At 37.9% G+C, this 22,784-nt stretch overlaps 1 protein-coding gene across 1 annotated transcript in view; it reads right to left on the bottom strand.

The window, feature by feature from the left end:
- Positions 1 to 22,784, bottom strand: part of tpk1 (thiamin pyrophosphokinase 1) — a 90,194-nt gene that overhangs the window by 42,334 nt on the left and 25,076 nt on the right. Inside the window, exon 4 of the mRNA XM_079805680.1 lies at positions 10,724 to 10,793. Coding sequence (XP_079661806.1) covers positions 10,724 to 10,793 — 70 coding nt within the window. The remainder of the gene's footprint in view (positions 1 to 10,723; positions 10,794 to 22,784) is intronic.

Below are 22,784 nucleotides of genomic sequence, written 5' to 3'. Positions count from 1 at the left end.
ATAGTTCTGGTGTGCTGCAAAAAATTGTTGAGCTTCACAAAATGGCTGTAGGAAAAAAGCTAACGCACTGAAAATTCCCATTTCCACCATCAGGGCAATAATTAAGAAGTTCCAATCAACTAATGATGTTACGAATCTGCCTGGAAGAGAACATGTGTCTATATATCGTCCAAATGCACGGCGAGGAGGAGAGTTTGAGTGGCCAAAGACTCTCCAAGGATCACAGATGGAGAATCGCAGAGATTAGTTGAGTCTTGGGGTCAGAAACACACACAAAAAAAAGATCAAACAACCCCTACATCACTACATGTTGTTCAGGAGAGTTTCAAGAAAAATTTTCCTTGCTCATCCAGAAACAAACTCCAGCATATTCAGTTCAGACACGACTGGAACTTCAAAAGGGAATGGCTACTATCTTGTTCAGATACATGGCATCATGGATTCTATCAAATACCAACAGATAAAAAATCAAAACCTGACGGCCTCTGCTAGAAATCGTATAATGGGCCGTGACTGGATCTTCCATCAGGACAATGATCCAAAACAAACATCAAAATCAACACAAATGGGTCACTGAGCACAAAATGAAGCTTCTGCCATGGCCGTCCCAGTTCCCTGACATGAATCATATAGAAAATTAGTGGGGTGAACTCAAGGGAAGAAGCACCAACAGCTGGAATCTGAAGAATCTGGAGAGATTATGTATAGAGGAATGGTCTCTGATCTCTTGTCAGGTGTTCTCCAAACTCATTTAGTAAGCATTATTACTTATTTCATATGTGGTAGCCAATAATAACAGCAGCAATTTACATATAGAAGTCTTAAAGGAATAGGCAAAAAACAGGCCCTTTCATTATAAGAGAAGAAAGTTTTGTAGTACTAAAATCACAACAGCAAAAAAAATATATATATCTAAAATACTAACATTAGTGGATTAAAAGAGGAAAATAAAATGTTATATGTAAAACATGACGGCAAAGCTGAATTTTCAGAATTATACTCATTATAGGAGAAGACTTTCCCCACATTTTCAATAATATAATATAATATAATATAATATAATATAATATAATATAATATAATATAATATAATATAATATAATATAATATAATATAATATAATTAATATAATATAATATAATATAATATAATATAATATAATATAATATAATATAATATAAAATATAATATAATATAATATAATATAATATAATATAAGCATGTGCCGGTATCAAATTTTCATGTTGCAATTAATTGCTGAAGCTTTTATCACGGTATACGGTATTATCACGGTATTGAAATTCTTTGCAAAAAAAAAGTGTTGTCATACTATAAAAGGTTTAATAACTTTTTTATAAGAAAAAGAACCAAACTTTTAAATACAATAAAGCAATACACAAAAATGTATAAAGTAAACAAATATTTAAAACAGCTTAAAGTGCTAAAGAATTATAAAGAACAATAGGTAACACTTTACAATAAGGTCTCACTAGTTAATGCATTCATCAACAAAGAGCGAATAGCTAAATTTTTACAGAAGTTATTCTTTAATAATGTTAGTTTAAAAAAAGCAACTGTTAGTTAGTGTAAGCTCAGGTCCATTAAATAATACAGTAACAACTTTGGTTTTAATAATGTGTTATTAAATGCTGAAATTTACATTTAACTAAGATTAATACATGCTTTAGAAATATTTTTCATTGTCACTTTGTTAATGAATTAACTAATGTTAAATAATAGAGCCTTATTGAATGAAATTATTGTATTATTATGAAAATCAAAACGACGCTGGGGCGGTGTAGGGAGTGGCCTCGTAGGGCAGAGAAGCAAGTGCATTCTGGGAGTTGTTGTCTTTCATCCACATGAGACAAAAATACATTTTCTGTATTTTCTCAGTCTAGAAGGCACCAATTTCAAAAACAATTTCACATTTCTACTATATAAATGACAGTTTAAATTAGGGCTGCAGCTATCGATTCTTTTTGTAATCGAATAATCTATCACTTAATCAATCGATTAATCGATTAATCTGATAATTTTTTCCCGTGTTTTTAAACAACCAAAACAAATAATGCATAACGAAAATGAAGAGGAAAAGCAATTTAATTTATTAATATGAACAACAGGTTTCATGCTGTAATCTAGCGCTTACATCAAAGTAAATATCTTATGTAGATTTCTACACCTGCAGCATTTACCATTAGGCTACTAACAAATAATATATCATATGTGGTGAGCCTATTTGCTATGGTAACCTAGCAACCTGTGTGTGTGTGTGTGTGTGTGTGTGCGTGCGTGCGTGCGTGCGTGCGTGCGTGAGGCTTCATTACAGTTTGGTACAGCAGAAATACATTCATTTTTAATAGAACGCTGCATTTGGCTTGCATCACTTGCATAGCGGTGCATTTAAGGTGAAGCATCCGTTCGGAAAATCGCGTCACAACATCACGTCCCGGTGTATACAGTGAACGCAAGCTGAAATTATTGTTGCGTGGCTACATAAATGTTTAAGCATATGTGATGCATTGCCACGATTGGTCTGGCTGGCGCAAGAAAGAGAGGAGGGTGCGTGTGTGTGTGTTACTGATTTTCTACTATCAGTTCTGCGCTGCTCTCCGCGCGCGATCTTCACGCGAAAAGAGGTCTGCCTTCAGGGCGCGCGCTCGTTGTCAAAGACGCGACACGGCTCAACTCTCCGTGTCACAGAAAAGAGCTGAGCACTGAACGGATAAGTTTTCCGTATTGTTATTTTTGAATAGTGCACAACCGCTTCAATGTTCAAACTGGCAAGGCTTTAAAAGCATTTACTTGACAAACTTTATGAAGATGAAAGTGAAAGCGATCTGGCTTCGGGGCTTGCGCGCGCGCGTGTGTGTGTGTGGCAGCTATAAGAACGGTAATCAACTTACATAAACTGTGTAAAACATGCAGTTACAATAGTGATTCTGGGCATCTAGAATCTAAACTAAATTCAAAATGTATCACGCGCTATGGTGTGCTTCCTGAACATTGAACAGCGGTCCGTGTGAATCAGATCCCTGCGCGTATAGTGCGCGTCATAGGAATTTAACGAGGCTTCGAGGCAGAATTTTTGCCTCGAGGAATTTTTGTAATCGAGTTAATCGAGTAACTCGATGAATCGTTTCAGCCCTAGTTTAAATACACATTCATCTTCCCAGCGCAGAAGTGCCCCTTTAAATTCTTTTTTACAACACCGGCAAAGATCGTTTACACTCATTTTCTTCTACTTCTTCCAGCATGCATGCAGTTGAGTTCTGTTGACAACTATGTGTCACCAGTGTTGCCAACTCTCGCGAGACAAATAAGCAACCGCAGCTTCAAAAACAAGCCCAAAACAAGCCCAATATTATTATATAATTTATTATCATCAATATTATTTATAATAAATAATTTTTTTATCAATAAATGAGCCTGCAACATATTAAACTGAAACCTCTCAGAGTTTGAAAAGCAAAAACAGATGTGATTTTCCAAAAATCATCAAATTGCAATAAAGGACACACAATATCCTCCGATCAGCTGTGAACAGAAGAGGTTTGAAGAGTAAAGAGTGACATGGAGGCCAATTATGGTAACCCATAGTCGGAGTTAGTGCACACATATTAGGGGCAGTAAGTAGTGAACAACACACACACTGCAAACCGTGAAAAAGACAAGCCCTGCATCTCATTGTGGACACTATCTGCCCTAGATAGTACTGAAAATTACTAATGTCACACTATTTAGGATGGATAGTGTGCACATTGGGACACAAGCACTACAGCGCTGCAATATAGCCACATATTTAAAATAAAATAAATTCGAACCATACCTACTGTTATTATTAGTAGACTTGTTTTTTTATAATAGCCTGTAATTTTAAATACATTACAAAAATATTTTTTTAATTAAATTAGGTGCCTCTCCTCCCTCTTTCCTCTCCATCTCTGCTTGTGCTATTGTTTGTAAAAATGTCTATTTAAGTCTACTAACTTTCATTACGTGCATTTATAACGTCACATGCCCGGACATTGAACGCGATTTTTCTTCAATGAAGGGGAGAAGGAGGCGGGATATAAAAGGACCGATTACTACAGCACTTGTATCGTTGCACTGAATGCCTGTTGTGAGAAGACAGTGTCAGTCAATGTATTGGACAAAAAAGCGACCATAAATGTAAAGAAACGAAGTTGCTTATTATATTTTCCTAACAAGCAACCACATTTTTTAAAATAAGCCCAAAAAACCGCAACCCGCGACTCGTGATTTTTTAACGCGACTTGCCAAAAAAAGAAGCCCAAAGTTGCGTGTTATACGCGGACTTGGCAACTATGTGTGTCACTCTGATTGGTTGTAGGTCTATCCAATTGAGGTCTTTCCTGGTTTGGTTGAAACACTCCCCATAATCACAGCCCAATGGAGCAGTATCAGACTCATATTCAGACTAGAATTGAGTATGACGACGTCAGGCTAGAAATTTTCAGATAGAAGCTCTCACTTGTCTGTCTCTGAGCTAAACGAAGAGACAGTAGCGGTTTTAAGAGAAATGTATTTATATACCAGTCTAACAGCTAATAAGGCATCTGATCATTGGAAGATTACCCAGAGAGCAATCACTGTTGATAATCCAGACAGTCAGGGACTAGAAGCCTGTTCCATAATAATGGCCGATACCATCTGCAAATAGCAGAATAAAGCATGGTATGTTTCATGAGCTCCAAGCAATAGCGCGTTCACAGCTTCAGTTCAAATAAAGCTGAGCTTTCTAAACTAATCAAAATGTACCAGGAAAGGTCAATGCAGTAATTACATTTAAGGCACTGTGAGATAATAACAGGATATGTCTTGATCTGGGCACCAGCTCTGAAGATTTCACTCCCTGTCAGCTCCTGTTTGCACAGGGAGATTAAAAATGAATAATCACTGTGGATGCATGTAATTAGGCAAGGCCAGAGGTCTGCCAGACATATGAAATGTGTTCTGGTCCTGCATCAAAAAGACTTCTGGGAATGATCGCTGGTCTAAACCATTCAGCATTTGCTCACAAATGAGTATAACACAACAAGATGCCACAATGTGCAGACTGATTTGCAAGTATCAGTTACACACTGTAGGTTTTGGTCAACTCAGCAATTTTCAATTAAAGGGATAGTTCTCCCAAAACGTCTGTAATCATTTATGCACATCTTTTTTAACATAATGAAAGTTAAATGATAACGCTGTGTTAGAATTATCCAATTCTCAATGAGCTGGGATCACTGGCAAGTGAGTTGAACGTTAAGCTCGTTATTGAAAAGATCTGAATCGTTCAGACCATTTTTGTGAATGGAATTATTTGAAAAGATTGAAATTATTCAACCGGTTTTATGAACTGGATCAACGGATTCATTACAAAGATCTGATTCATTCAGATTGGGTTTGTGAACTGAATAAAGCAATTAAATTAACAGATCGGAATCTTTCAGACCATTTTTGTGAACTGAATCAACCAATTTATTGAAAAGACTGGAATCATCAATCATCATTTTCAAACTGAATTAACCAATGTTTAGATTTTTTTTTAAGATCAGTACTGTGAACTGTATCAATTGATTCCTTACAAATATCTGAATCATTTAAATTGGTTTTATGAACCGAATCAACCAATTAATTAAAAGATTTGAATTATTCAGATCATTTTTGTGAACTAAAGCAAACAATTCATTGAAAAGATCGGAATCATTCAGACTAATTTTGTAAACTAAATTAAGCAATTGTTTGATTTATTAAGAACAGTTTTGTGAAATGGATCAACTGATTCATTACAAACATCTGAAATATTTAGACTGGTTTTAGGAATTGGATCAACTGATTAAGAGTTGCTCTGTGAATTGAATCAACCCCTTCATTGAAAAGATTTGAATTATTCAGATCAGTTTTGAACGGATTCAAACAATTCATTGGAAAGATCTAAATGATGTATACAGGTATGGAATTACATGAGGGTCAGTACATTAAAGAAATATAATTTTTTGATTGAACTATCCCTTTTAACTAATTCCTTAATTTCATCAAAGGAGAACTAAAAAAGCACTGCATCTGTTGATGATATTCATCTTCAAATATGGAATATTTTGCTTGTTGCTCAGACCCAATTAATTTCCTGCGAGAAGATATTCCCTAATGACACCGCATATGGCTAACTGTCTGGAGAAGGCTTCTATACTCCATTCTGGCAGCTCTGAATAAAATCTACAGATGACAACAAAAGCATACGGAGTAAAGCAATGACAGGTACAAGAGAATTGATGGATGTGACATGGAACAGGGCCTGCTGTATGTGTGCATTCAAAAGATATTGTTTATTTTTTGGAGCGTCCTTTGAGGTGTCTTTGGCAGTGCTGCTGCAAGCTGATAAGCTCAAAACAACAAGCTTCTGATGATTGCAGTCGAAACATACTTTACTGGCAGTGTGCTGAATGGATCATTAGCTCCCTACGAAGACATTCTCACTCCCTTAAATATGCCTGCCTTCACAATAAACCAGATGTTTTGAAGCAGCAGCTCAGTTTATTGTATGTGGCTTAATGTCTATTTTCTCATTTGCTGTGTTTTCAATAATATTTGAATCATTTTACTGGCTCAAACTTCTTAAAATCAATATCATGCTTATCAGTTTCAGATTTGAAAGGAATTGAGAAATCAACTTTCCCTTGAGCTCTTGATATATAAAAGGTCATGGTAATATAAGAATATCCTGTAAGTTTCAGAGCTGAAAACTTCCTGAAAAGCTTTTATAGACACCAGGCCCAGCAAACACTCGATCTCAGAAAGTGCCCGGCTATGACGTCAGAGTGTAGTGAAGCACCGCCTCAACAGAAAAAGAACAACGCCTGATTCTGTAGCCCCGCACACCGACTCGTGCCACTAACATAACACAGGCCTACATGGAGCTAAACCGGATAGAATTTCTAAACATACTGCATAAGCTTCATTCGGATTCCAATATCATGAATGCATGGATGAACTTTATTTTTAATGAATATCCAGCTCACGTGGGGAAGACATTGAGCGTCCGTTCTTTCATTTCACCGGATTCTTTGTAAACAAGAGACTGAATTTGCAGACAGGATGAGATTAACCACCCTTATGTGAGTAAACATTTTTTTTTATATGTGATAGTATTGCATTGTTACAGATCGTTTTATATCTATTGATTATGTGTACATGTCTAACTGAACATTAGCACGCTGTCAAAGGCTGAAGAATCCTTTATTTGTGGAGTTGTTGGTTCATTGCGATTCGGGATCAGACTAGAACATGTATGGGCTAGGGCCCGCAAAGCCCAACGTCCCAGGGCTATGTGTTTTCCAGACGGGCTACCAAAACGTAAGCCCGGCCTGCGGACTGGTTATCTTAAATAGTGAAATGACATTCCTTTCTTGATGTTCGTTCACTCTCTTGACTTGATATTTGCAGGAAAAATACAAATCGCAGAACTTTTGATCATGCAGTCTGCAATGTACTTGGTGTGTGTGTGTGTGTGTGTGTGTGTGTGTGTGTGTGTGTGTGTGTGTGTGTGTGTGTGTGTGTGTGTGTGTGTGTGTGTGTGTGTGTGTGTGTGTGTGATGCAAGGTTCGCACTTATATCCACAGATCGGGTGGGCCAAATAATACAAAAATGACATTCCAATCAATCACGGGTGGATGAGAGATAAATCATTGTGTTTGTTTGATAAAGATATTTTGTGAGCCCTGTGGGATGAATAATTTCGTTTGCCATTTCTCACAGGCTTTCAAAACAATTCCTTGTGTAGCCTACTCACAGGGGAGCTGAAGCTCATTAAATATGCAAAACTGTTATCCAATCCTAGCCGTGGGCGTTTACTTCCAAGTCTTCAGTGCGGCACGCCCATCAAAACCCAGTGTAGAAAATAGCCTATTACTTATTCATTATGATGTTTTTGAATGTAAAAACCACACGAACGTCATAAGTTGACCTCAGACAACAGTATAACATTTTTTAAAAAGCCGGTTCATGACCCTTTTAAGAAGTATACTTGCCATAGAAGTAGTGTGTTGCATTTTTTTAAAGTAATTAAAAGTTTTAACAATCATTGTGATGCCCATGGGTGTAAATTGCATCTAACAGTTGCTGGGGGACAATAAACATAACATTTCTCAAGGGCAATTTTTTAAGGGGACACAAATAATACAGCCAAAATTGTACTTGTAAGTACTGTATATTTGTGGCATTTTGGTGCACTGAAAAATGATCTCATGTCCGTTTTTAGAGACAACAATCTCTAAAATTTCGGACTTGTAGAAAAATACATTGGTTATCATAATTTTTTTGTCATTGCTAATTTATTAATAACTCAGCATCGTCTGTTTTTAAAGAGAAAGGAATAATTTCATCCGATGTTTAAAGTGAATAAAATAGCCTTAACACTACTTACTGGAGTTTAACAACTACTGAAGAACTGTGTTCTCTCCCACCGGACTTGTGTGTGTCTGGGTGAGGTGCGTGGTGGACCAAACCACAGTGGGGCAAAAGTTTCTAAACTTAAAAATAATGTTTGCCCCGTTTGTATTGTTTTACTACATACACAATTATTTTAAGTATATATAATTATATTATTTACAATACACAATGTAGTTTTCAATGATATTTTTAGGGGGGGCAACCCTCAGATGCACCCGGGATTTAGGCCTATGGTGATGCCTTAAAAAGACAGCAGCTATTTTTACATACAAAAATTGTCAATTTCTTTTTGTTTTATGCTGCTAACTTTAATTAAGGTTTATCGACAACACCTGTTGCATAAAGTTGATTACCACAATCATTTATTTCCACTTGTCTCTCCTTTCCTTTAAAAAATACAAAAATCTGGGTTATATATAAAAGCATTTACAATGTAATTGTCATCCGTAAACATTAAAACACTCTGTTTTAAAAGTATACATAATAACAATATGCGTATTAACATAATTCTAGTGCATTGCTTACTAACCCTTTCTGTGTGCATCCAATTTTACAAGTTCTTTGCCGTGACAACGTAATGCTAAAACCCTAAAAATGACAAGAACTACTTTACAGCTGACATAATTCACAACACAAGCTGTAACAAAAGAACATTACTGCTTTTTAATAACCCAAAATCAGCCTCAAACAGTAAATTCCATGCTATAATCTAAATTTTTGCTGTTCGCAAATTAAAGTCAGCATTACTTTTTGCAGTAATCTCCATTAAACCACAAATTATGTTGATTAAGCTTAAAAGGGACCTATTATGCCCCTTCTTACAAGATGTAATATAAGTCTCAGGTGTCCCCAGAATGTGTCTGTGAAGTTCCAGCTCAAAATACCCCACAGATCATTTGTTCTACCATGTTGTAAATGCCTATTTTTGAGTGTAAGGAAAAGCATGCTTTTTTCATGCATGTATCTTTAAATCCAAATGAGCTGCTTCTCCCCGACTCCTATCCAGAAGAGGGTGTAGCCTTTACAGCTCATGCCTTGAATAGGCCAAAAACGAACAAAACTTGTTTGTTTTGATTATCATCTCTATCGCGGCCACACTCACGTGACTTTGCAGTTCTTCATCATGATGAAAAGTAATTATTTGCCTGCGTTTAAAGCCATAGCAGTTTAAACTTCTGCTATATGGTTTTCTGAGCGCACACACCCAAAGCAAGCGCACAGAAAGCTGGCCGTGAGTATTAAACTAAGTTCTCTTTCACGTCTTATTGCGCTTAAACTGTCAAATACAAACAAGATTACATATGTCAAAAACACACAAAGATTACGTAAACACAGTCGGTTATGTCTGTGAACGTAAACAGCAGGGAAAGAAAATCGCATGTGTATTTTAGATCTGTGTATTAAAGTGACAGGAACATAATATACAGTACCTGCTGCTATATATGCTGTTAATATGAACCGAAAAACAAAAGAAAACAGAAAAGTCATGGGCGGGCTTCTGGAACCGCTCTTTTGGAGAGACTGTTTATGATTTATGGGGGTTATAAAAAAAGGAGTGGGTGGATTTTTACTGGTTGTTTACAAACACTGTGGACACACATCTGTGTTCAAGCACCTTATAAAAGTGCATTTTGCAAAATAGATCCTCTTTAACTTGTATTGAACCTGGAATATTCCTTTAACAAAAGACAAATCTTTCCAAACATAAAGACCTCAAAGTTACCAAAGGAGTCCATATCATTTTTTTTTTTTTTGGGGGGGAGCTTGACAACTAAGCATTCTTTTTCTAGATGCCAAAATAAAAAAAAATTAAGTTTTGTGGGACATGAGAGTAAGCAATGTCAGAATTTAAATTTTTGGACCAAATATCCCTAAAATAAAGAAATGCTCCAGTATGTGTTAAGTCCAATTACTTAGTTGTGATTTCCATGCTTGGAGAGTCAGATATTCAGCTTTGTTAGGCGGCAGAATGAGAAGGGGACCCAAACAAAAGAAAACAATTGGAAACCGCTCAGGAGGGGAAAGAAGTACCCAATTTGGAGGCCTTGAGATGAATCTGGCCTGTCAGCCACTGACAAAAGGTGATGGATTAGGAGTTAAGTCCTCTGAAAGCACTCTGGCAAGCAGGATACTCCTGAGGCCTCCTACAAGTCCAGCAGTTCTGAGAATGAACATGTGCAATGACACCAGAACCTTGACATCACCAGATCCATCGCTGCCCTCCAAGTCAATAGTGATGGAAGCCAAAATAGGTTCTCACCTCTCTCGACGACCCTCTGTGAGGTGGTACAGATGATTGGCACCTCCGTCGGCACATGCCCGAATCTTGGCTGAAACGACAAAAAAAGAAACAGCAGGTACTTAGATGAATCCGTTATCGGCTTCAATACACCTCAGATCTCGAAGCAAAAATGAGTGAAGAGATAAATATCATTGAAATCACATTATACGGCTATACGTTTGAAGCCATTTCAGAGCTCATCTCGATAACTGCTGACATGCTGAAATGAAAACAAATAGATTATTCTAGATCATGGCCATCATGACAGTAATGGCTCCCTTGTGCCTTTCGCGAAAGCACTAATCATTTCAGGTCAGGATGAAGGTCAGTCTGTCCTGTCAGGATCATCATCGATTCTGATAAGCATGGTGATACTTGTCATTTTCAAGGTAAGGCCAGTGGGAAGTTAAATCCAGTTAAACATGCCACTGGTTTTGACTAAGGATTTGAAAGCCACATCGACATAATGAATCTGGATCTACAATGTGTAACAATCCATATACTATATCATGTAATGATGTCTTTAGGTATTACCTTTTTGATAAAAAACAGATATGAAAATGTATATAAATAAACAGGACTTATTTGAATGATTTAAAAGTTTTGTATTATAAATCTGATTTTCATAGGCATATAAATCAATTCATAATCCATTATAATAAAGTATATACATATTTATTTAAAGGTCCCGTTTTTCGTGTTTTTTTGAAGCTTTGATTGTGTTTACAGTGTGCAATATAACATGTGTTCATGTTTCATGTGTAAAAAAACACAGTATTTTTCACACAATTTACTTATCTGTATACTGCTGTTTTCACTGTCCTCAAAACGGCCTGAGAATTTCCTCTTTCTATGAAGTCCCTCCTTCAGAAATACATAACGAGTTCTGATTGTTCCCGTGTTGTGATTCGACAGCAGCTTAGTGCACGTTGCCCGGAAAGGTCACGCCTCTTACCATAACGGGGAGATGAACGCGCTCAAACTACAGCCCCTGAAGGCCAAACAAAGGTGATTTGACTCTGGGATGAAAATAACAGCGTCTCGACGACATGGCGACAAACGCAACCGAACTGAACCGAACGCAACACTTCCTCTTCTCCACGAGCAACAAGACCACGCCCCCTTTTTTGCGTATTCTTGTGGGCGGAGTTTAGTCAACAAACTGTTCTACTGACGTAATTAAAGCAGGATGTACAGGGATGTAGTCCAAACTGGCCGTTCGCTGTAGGCTTTGAAAGGGAACTTCTGTCAAATAAAATATCTCGCTTGGCATTGAACTTTGAGCTTTATAATTTTACAGGTATTATTTATGCTCTAACAGCAACATTACACACTAACTAAAGTTTGAAAAATGGGATAACGAAGAACAGGACCTTTAATAGAAACATTTACTTAAATTATTAAATATAATACAGTGTACATTATATATATATACACAGTGCTTAATCATCGCGATTAATCACATCTAAAATAAAAAAACTGTGTTTACATAATATTTAAGAAATATTTGCATGAATATACTGTACATATTTATATTATATATAACACATTTTTCTTAAATATATACACATGCATGAGTGTGTATTTATTTATATACAGGTGCTGGTCATATAATTACAACCCCAAATCAGAAAAAGTTGGGACAGTATGGAAAACGAAAAAAAAGAAGTGATTTCTAAATTTACTTTGACTTGTATTTCATTGCAGACAATATGACAAAACTCAGACAAAACTCTGGGAGCTTTTTATTTTGATGATTATAACTGACAACTAAGGAAAATCCAAAATTTAAATCCTAAAATTAGAATATTACTTAAGACCAATACAAAGAAAGGATCTTTAGAAATCTTGGCCAACTGAAAAGTATGAGCATGTACAGCACTCAATACTTAGTTGGGGCTCCTTTTGCCTGAATTACTGCTCAGGTGTTATGAGAGCCCAGGTTGCTCTGATAGTGGCCTTCAGCTCTTCTGCATTGTTGGGTCTGGCATATCGCATATCGATACAATACCCCATTGATTTTCTATGGAGTTAAGGTCAGGCGAGTTTGCTGGCCAATTAAGAACAGGGATACCATGGACCTTAAACCAGATACTGGTTGCTTTGGCACTGTGTGCAGGTGCCAAGTCCTGTTGGAAAATGAAATCTGCATCACCATAAAGTTGGTCAGCAGCAGGAAGCATGAAGTGCTCTAAAACTTCCTGGTATACGGCTGCGTTGACCTTGGACCTCAGAAAACACAGTGGACCAACACCAGCAGATGACATGCCACCCCAAACCATCACTGACTGTGGAAACTTTACACTGGACCTCAAGAGACGTGGATTGTGTGCCTCTCCTCTCTTCCTCCAGACTCTGGGACCCTGATTTCCAAAGGAAATGCAAAATTTACTTTCACCAGAGAACATAACTTAGGACCAGCAGCAGTCCAGTCCTTTTTGTCTTTAGCCCAGGCGAGAAGCTTCTGACACTGTCTGTTGTTCAAGAGTAGCTTGACACAAGGAATGCGACAGCTGAAACCCATGTCTTGCATACGTCTGTGCGTAGTGGTTCTTGAAGCACTGACTCCAGCTGCAGTCCACTCTTTGTGAATCTCCCCCACATTTTCGAATGGGTTTTGTTTCACAATCCTCTCCAGGGTGCAGTTATCCTTATTGCTTGTACATTTTTTCTACCACATCTTTTGCAATGACCTTTTGTGCCTTGCCCACCTTGTGCAAGGTGTCAATGGTCGTCTTTTGGACAACTGTCAAGTCAGCTGTCTTCCCATGATTGTGTAGCCTACAGAACTAGACTGAGAGACCATTTAAAGGCCTTTGCAGGTGTTTTGAGTTAATTAGCTTATTAGAGTGTGGCACCAGGTATCTTCAATATTGAACCTTTTCACAATATTCAAATTTTCTGAGATACTGAATTTGGGATTTTCCTTAGTTGTCAGTTATAATCATAAAAATTAAAATAAATAAACATTTGAAATATATCAGTCTGTGTGTAATGAATGAATATAATATACAAGTTTCACTTTTTGAATGGAATTAGTGAAAGTACAGTACACACAGATATATTATGTAAATACAAAATTTTATTTTAGATGCGATTAATCGATCTGACTGCACTTTTATATATATATATATATATAAATATACTTATAATAAATGTATAAAAACAATTGTATATTTACTACATACAAATAAATTAATAATAACTTCTTTAAAATGATGAAATATACTGCATAAAATATGTATAAATCATAAGGTATATATATTTATATTTTGCAATACATTTCAGATTCAGTATTATTATTATATATAATCAATATTAAATGCAATTAATATAACAAATAATTTATAAAAACACAATATATTTATATACATTTTATACATAAATATCTTAAATAAAGAAATTAATAAAAACTTCTAACAAAATTATGAAAATACGTATTATGTCAATCTTTATAAAGCACTTTATAAACAGGCTTCATTTGAAGTGTTACCTGAGATTCGGTTTAAGATGTTGCAGCATATGCTCAGTTAGAAATGTACAAAAAAATAACTTCTAAAAGTGACACTAAAGGTGGGGTAAGTGCTTTCTGCTAACCGATGTTGAATTCAAAAACACCAAAACAAACACACCCCTATTTTGATAGCTCCGCCCCACACATAAGTTACCCAGGCAACGACTATGGCGGAATCCGGCCATGGGTATGATGTCATCAATAAGTGAAAGCAATGTGTTACTATGGTAATACAGGTCGAATGTTCAGTGAAAAAGTCATCCCTTACATCCCAAAAACACAAACACAGTTCTCATGAACAACTAGATAGCACAAGCACGACAGTCCAACTAATGAACATATTACAATTATGACAAGATTAGAGGGTTATAACGATCACAAAAAGAGGAACCAAAGGAAACAAACATATATTAGGAGTTTATTATCTTACTTTTCGGACACACTCTGGGAGCTGACGCTTGAAACAGACAGTGAGGAGGTTTAGACGCTCCAGGCTTATATGGTGTGGAAATGAATGGGTCTTTATCATCGCTGACATGAACGACAACACGATCGCAAATGGACAAGCAAGTAAACATGACACGTGAGCATATTCACGCAAAAGCTAACATATTTTAGTTCTGTGAAACAAAACAAAACCAATGTTACTCGCCTATCCGATTGCAGGCCTTCGCTCATTCAGTTCTCTCCAGCGCTGGAGAGCTGATACTTCTTGCCTGATCGTAAGCCTTCTTTTGTTCCGTAGACATCTTCCACATTTGTTTTTTACCCTCTTTCTGTCATCGCTCGGCTAATGTCCGTCTTGTGTCGTGTTTTTTAAATAATGCACTGAGCGTTCTCCTCTCCCTGTCATTAGTAGTGTAGCGTCTGGACCAATCAGACACACACATATTATTCATTTATTTAATGAATAATCCAGCAAACTCACTCTCCCAAATAAGGACTGTCAAACGTTCCCCAAATGAAGCTAACACCCTGGCAGGACGCAGTGTCTTGTTACAGGACACACACTGAGACTGGGTTTTACGACGGAAAAGAATGTCCTGAGAGCTGTGACTCTCACATAAACTCTTGCAGAGTTAGAGGAATAAAAAGCATGTTAATCCTATATATATAGTCTATATATATCCACTTGATAAATGTGTAAACATGTATCCAATTTTCCCATCTTATGATTTTCCCTTTTATGTGGCGTTTGTATTCTTGTAAACTCAATTGGGTTAATGTTTCAGACTTTGCATATTATGGGTAACCAACATTATATGTGAGGCATGTTTGGTCTCTAAAAAAGCCAATCTTCGTCTCTGATTTGTTAATTTACATTACATGTTGCTAACTTTGGGATGCATTAGTATTATAAGAATCTTAAAGATTCTTTTCTTAAACAACCAATGAAAGTACATATTCAAATGCCCTGCTAGAACACAAAGGGTCGTAAAATTTCCCTCCAAAGGGAAATCTTTTCATTGGATCTCGCACCTCCAGGGGGTGTGCCATCTTCACGCTTTAAAGTAACTGATCAGCTTTTAGCTGGGGGCTTTTTCTTTTTCTGAAATGCTGACGTGAAGATGATGCTAAACTAGAAGCCTCTAAGGACCCACCAAAGCTTGTGCCAGGCTGCGGCCTTGTCTTTCCATTCACCAAAGATACACTGACTACCACTGGTTCTCTCTCATCAAGACCACATCAGCAAGGATCAACTGGAGCCTCAACAAATTGCATCAGGGCAGTTTAATTCAAATGGGCGAGACATGCAAGTATCAAACTTAGTCTCATTATTTGATACATTAAGTATCCTTACCCCTTTTAAAGAAGGGCATTTTAGAACTAAACTGATGGTTTGCTCAAGGCTGTTGATCTGCTGAATTTCAGACAATGCTGTAACTTCTTGCTTCCCTGTATTCTGCTTCAGCTCTTTTTCCCTTGGTAAACTGTATGCATGTATGTGTGTGTATGTTAGAGTAGTTTAAGTGTTTAGACTAGTTAATAAAATCTTGTTCATGTTACACGTAAAGTTGTCCGTGTCTCAAGCTCATAACTGGAGTCACTAATCATTTAGATCTTGGTTACTGCTCTTAGTAGTATTGTAAATTAAGAAAGACATTTCCAATGCCCCGGAAATGTACATTTCTTAGAGTTAATAAACAATTGATCCTGAGTGTTCATGGGACAAATAGGTTAATTGATTGTAATATTAATTTACGACAGTAAATTAATTATATTAACTAATCCAAATATTCATAATAAATTATAACCAGTTATTATTTATTATTAATATTTCATATAGAGCTAATTTGCTACATAAATGGTGGAGAATGCGGGCATGATTAAACAAAGGTTTTGAGCTTAAACCACTGTCAACCTGAAAGTGTGTATTTATTTGATAATTCTAGTCAGAATAGGACACAACATGCGATACCGCATTAAGGTCGCTAGTTGCTGGCTTATTTGAATGCAGATAAATGATGATTTGAATTGACATCTCTACTGTAATTGAAAAAGTCTTAACACATTTAAGCATATTTTCAAATGGTATCAGTGTAAGGTTAATATGATTTTAGCGAAGAAACCCTAATTTCAGTATTAAAGCGCAAGTCTGTTTTGACGAAGGAATCTCAGCTCAGCGGCATATAAACTGTACCAGAATTGATTACTCTGCTTTGGTTAAAGAATTCCAAATGCAGTATTGCTTAACCTGTTTCTGACGAAGGAATCTCAGTACAGGGTTATATAAATGTAAATATGGGCGATGCTCCCCTTTTTACAGTGTAGAAGCCTTACAAATTATAGTTAGATTGATGTCATTCATCTAAACTTTATCCGTGCATTTAAAAAGCATAGCTACCTGGTGATCAAAACTGTGTCTCACTCACTGAAACTCTAAAGTGCATTGGTTCCCATGACAACGACTTGTCACAGGAAGTGCTAACTCTAGATAGCACATGTGTTACCTTCCGACGCCATTTTGTAAACAAACAGCCGAAGTGGCTAAGCTAACCCAACCTAGCAGCCCTTCAGCTTAGGCTAAGCCAACTAATAACTTCAACAGTTAGTTGTTAGCATCATTTACATGAAGCCTTTAACTACAGCTTGTGTGTATGCAGTGTGAAGTGATCAACACCATTTTCCTTTAACCCCATTTCTGGTTTCTGAATTCTCACTTTCTCTTATCTTAACTTTAATTCTTCTCATCTAATTTCACCTGCACTTTTCAGGTGCATTCCTTACTGAACGCTGTTCAGCTAAATGTGCAGTTACTTTGTTAATTAAATCTAAACTTAATTACATGTAAACTGTTTAGCTAGAGAAGAATTTTTATAGTTATTGGGAACTTTCAATGGCACGTTGACTCAAACTTTATGGAGGGACAAACACATGGTATGGTCTTGAACACGCAGCAGCTGTGACCAACTATAGAATGATGTCCAAAGCAAATCTAATGGTTGATCATAAGTGCAATTGATTATTCCCAACACCAGATCAGTCAGCTGTTTTTAATCACTTTAAATCTTTTTATTAAATTTAATCATAATAGAAGTCAGCTATTAATTTTTCATTTAACCCTCTTGTTCTATTGTGGTTTCATTTCCCCATGAAACCGCAAAAGTAACTAGACAACTTTCCTTCTAGATTTGTTTATTTTCAACAGTTGCTTTAATTTTATGAGCCAGCTACACAAGTAATCTAGACGATTGCTATGGCATAATTTTGAGTACCACTAATAAACACAATCCAATCGGAAAGCTCTCCTCTTCCTCTTTCTTTCTCTTCTTCATTTGTTCAGAGATCAAGCCTGTTGTATGCTATCAGTAAGTTCTGAGAAATAATTTGACCATAAGAACCATCTTAAGTCATTTATTAAATCTAGGCTTACGCTCTTCTAGCAAAGCCACTCAGATCCACACAAATCTGAGCATCCTGCTATTTGCAGCTAAGATAGTAATAATCAGGTACACATTTCACTAGCTAACCACACCTGGCAAACCCTAGCTGTACATTATACACCTAGCTGTCTCACTTTGCCTTTAGCTCCAAATTCTGTTTGATCTTGCATTAGTCTCTTGCCCTTACTCTCACCACAAGTGTGCCAGAATGTTGCAGATGCTCAGCCTAACTGCCCAGATGGCAAACCAAAAGGACTGGCTAGGTGTTTTGAAGAACATCCTTTTACCCACAGCTGCTGACGACCTTCAGCACAAGAGCCAAATGCAACTGGATAACAAGGGAAGACAACTAAGGAAAGATGACTCAAACCAGAGGTATGACCACAAATATCTGACTGAGGTTATCTCCCTGGCCCATAACCTCACAGGTTTGAAACAGGAGGTAAACAACCTCAAACTCCAGATCACAGAGTCCCAAAAGGATCTGACACATGCTAAAAGCCGCATAGACCAGCTAGAGATGGAGGCTCAGGACAGGCACAAGGACCCTGGCAGAAGAGAGACACAGGTGGAAATCCACAGTCTTCAAACCGCACTGACAACTGCTAAACAACAAGAGCAGTTGGAAAAGACAGTCAGAGAGGACCTGGAAAAGGAACTCTTTCACACAGAGTCACTGTTAAAAGCAGCAAATTCTGAAATCTTGGAAAAAGATGTCAGAATCATGGCCTGTGAAGGTCAACTGAAGGTGTCCAGAGCTGAAATTGAGGCACTGACCCAGCAGCTGGACAACACCAAAGATGGACTTGACATGGTCCAACGAGAAATGAGACACTCTTACCTGCTGCAAAAAGAACCACAGCAGGAGAGACATCTCACTCCCCCACTTGCAATCAGCAGAGAAACCTCCCCCAGCCGAGCACAGAGTTACCAAGGGGGGAGACAAACCCCTCTGCTTAACATGTCATCGGACAATTTCCTTAAAGCTTCTGCAGCCGCAGAAGGAAAAGGACTGATTCAAACGAATCCTGAAATGACACATGTAGTGACACTCAAAGACCTCAACCGAACGGCCAGACAGATCCCTGCATTTACACCAGAGCTTGCAGGAGACAACGACGTTTACGCTTACCTGCGAGACATTGACTTTCACCTGCAGTCTTTGAAGAGTGTGCACCATCAAGATAGACTCTATCTGATCTGGATAACATCCAGCCCAGAGGTGCGAAGCTTTCTGGCCCGGCAGCCAGAAAACATCAAGTCTGACTACCAGCAGCTGAAACAAGCCATTATAAAGGAGTTCTCAGAGTTTGAAAACGAACTGATCGCTGCCCTAGACACCAAACAGGGTCGGCATGAAACTCCCTATGCTTACTATCACAGACTCAGACGAGCTTACTTCGGAGCTCGCAACGAATCTGGGATGGAGGAGGACACCAGCTTCAAGAGCCTTTTCCTCCGAAACCTCCATCCTATCGTAAGTCATCATTTAGGCATCATGGCCTGCGCCAACACAATGCCTATCCAACAACTGCGTGACCTGACACAGAAGGCCTTTAACAAACACAAGGCCTCCTCAAAAAGGGTTTGTAAGATCCCAGTGATTCTGAACGGCAAAATCCAGAATCCAAAGCTGGCACCAGAAGGCACCCAGCATTTCCACAATGCAAAAGCCTTTAACAAAAAGCTAGCCAGCAGAGGGCAAAACCATCACCATGGCCATAGATCTAGACTCAAGACCAACCGCTGGGAGGAGCCATGGAAAAGAACATTCTCACCCAGCAAACACCACAGGACGTCCCACAGCAGTCTTCAACAACAAAATCCTCCTCCACACCTGTCACACAGGTGCCAAACAGAGGCTGCACAAAGACAGCTGTACACGCCTGCTTCTGAGTTACAAGAGCTGCTAGCACTAGCAAAAGAGCTCCGTGATCAGAACTCCCCTGAGGAGTACTGGGAAGAACGAACCTCTTACTCTTGCCCAACACAGCTTGGGCAAGCTTAAGTCAGCACTGCAGCCAGAGCAGAGTAACACAGCAGACTTCAGACTCCTGGTCCCTTGGTGCAGAACAAAGGGCTAATGACCACCTGCTGCCCTTGTGCTACCAATACTAGGTCAGTCTGAAACTCTCTTCACACTACACAATACCCATAACCACTCCCTGCAGTCACAAACAACCACCTGCCTCAAAGGACAGGTGACACACTTTCAAGGCACCTGCTGCCTCGGCACCTGCTGCAGAGACCTGGACGTGGCTACTGTCTACATCACCCGATGGAACGACCACCACTCCAGGAAACAAAAACAACCAGAGGCCACCATGGCCTTCCAGCCTTGTATGACAGAGGTGTATCTGATCTTTCTGCACTTCCAATGTCGTTCGTGGTTGTCCTTGAGAGGGACAACAACGATCGAAAGGGGGGAATATGTAGCGTCTGGACCAATCAGACACACACATATTATTCATTTATTTAATGAATAATCCAGCAAACTCACTCTCCCAAATAAGGACTGTCAAACGTTCCCCAAATGAAGCTAACACCCTGGCAGGACGCAGTGTCTTGTTACAGGACACACACTGAGACTGGGTTTTACGACGGAAAAGAATGTCCTGAGAGCTGTGACTCTCACATAAACTCTTGCAGAGTTAGAGGAATAAAAAGCATGTTAATCCTATATATATAGTCTATATATATCCACTTGATAAATGTGTAAACATGTATCCAATTTTCCCATCTTATGATTTTCCCTTTTATGTGGCGTTTGTATTCTTGTAAACTCAATTGGGTTAATGTTTCAGACTTTGCATATTATGGGTAACCAACATTATATGTGAGGCATGTTTGGTCTCTAAAAAAGCCAATCTTCGTCTCTGATTTGTTAATTTACATTACATGTTGCTAACTTTGGGATGCATTAGTATTATAAGAATCTTAAAGATTCTTTTCTTAAACAACCAATGAAAGTACATATTCAAATGCCCTGCTAGAACACAAAGGGTCGTAAAATTTCCCTCCAAAGGGAAATCTTTTCATTGGATCTCGCACCTCCAGGGGGTGTGCCATCTTCACGCTTTAAAGTAACTGATCAGCTTTTAGCTGGGGGCTTTTTCTTTTTCTGAAATGCTGACGTGAAGATGATGCTAAACTAGAAGCCTCTAAGGACCCACCAAAGCTTGTGCCAGGCTGCGGCCTTGTCTTTCCATTCACCAAAGATACACTGACTACCACTGGTTCTCTCTCATCAAGACCACATCAGCAAGGATCAACTGGAGCCTCAACAAATTGCATCAGGGCAGTTTAATTCAAATGGGCGAGACATGCAAGTATCAAACTTAGTCTCATTATTTGATACATTAAGTATCCTTACCCCTTTTAAAGAAGGGCATTTTAGAACTAAACTGATGGTTTGCTCAAGGCTGTTGATCTGCTGAATTTCAGACAATGCTGTAACTTCTTGCTTCCCTGTATTCTGCTTCAGCTCTTTTTCCCTTGGTAAACTGTATGCATGTATGTGTGTGTATGTTAGAGTAGTTTAAGTGTTTAGACTAGTTAATAAAATCTTGTTCATGTTACACGTAAAGTTGTCCGTGTCTCAAGCTCATAACTGGAGTCACTAATCATTTAGATCTTGGTTACTGCTCTTAGTAGTATTGTAAATTAAGAAAGACATTTCCAATGCCCCGGAAATGTACATTTCTTAGAGTTAATAAACAATTGATCCTGAGTGTTCATGGGACAAATAGGTTAATTGATTGTAATATTAATTTACGACAGTAAATTAATTATATTAACTAATCCAAATATTCATAATAAATTATAACCAGTTATTATTTATTATTAATATTTCATATAGAGCTAATTTGCTACAGTAGACACGCCCCTTGCTGCTGATTGGCTACAAGTTTGTTTTGGTACTCGGCCCGAGACACTTTTATAAAGCAGTTTTGAAATAACACTTACCCCACCTTTAAAATGATAATCCTGCCGACTTTGAAGTCTGACACGAGAAGAAGTTCAGAGGAAGTGCTCTTGACTTTTTGTAGCTAATGAACTAAAGCACACAGATGTGGGATTCACTCTCTAGACAATAGCAAGAAGTAACAAACAGGAATTTTAAACTGCGCATTTTTCACTGAATAAATGAGTTATTTTAAACCAGGGGCTTTGAGAGTGAAGGCTTTCCTTTGAAGACTTTTCTTCCTCCATTTATCAAGTAGCTTGGTTATAAGCCTGCAATCCTATCATTTAAAACAACACAAACCCGACAGTAATGCATTTATAAACAAACAAAGGTGACTTTTATGGTTTATTGGAAATAAGTTCTGTGAAAAAGGGAGGGAACACTTTCACGGTTGCATAAAACAAAGATGAATTTCTGGGACAATAGCTCAGATGTTATGCTTATGAGAGTGAGGAATTGTCACAAAGATCATGTCGAGACGAACGTAATCTTGTCAGCACAGTTGGTTTATGGCCAAGCGTCAGGGGAAGAGAATTGCATCATATGCCTCATGAATAATGGAATGCATTTCAAAGACAATGCTGCAATCCTAATGGACACGATGGCTTTGGGCATACTGTTAAAACAACTTCTTTCAGGTGAAAGCACGAGGAGAATCAAGGGAAACATTTTAAA

Source organism: Gobio gobio, assembly GCF_949357685.1.
Source record: "Gobio gobio genome assembly, chromosome: 23".
Classification (NCBI taxonomy): Eukaryota; Metazoa; Chordata; class Actinopteri; order Cypriniformes; family Gobionidae; genus Gobio; species Gobio gobio.
The sequence above is the reverse complement of the archived record's forward strand: the minus strand, read 5'-3'. Positions and strand labels throughout refer to the sequence as shown.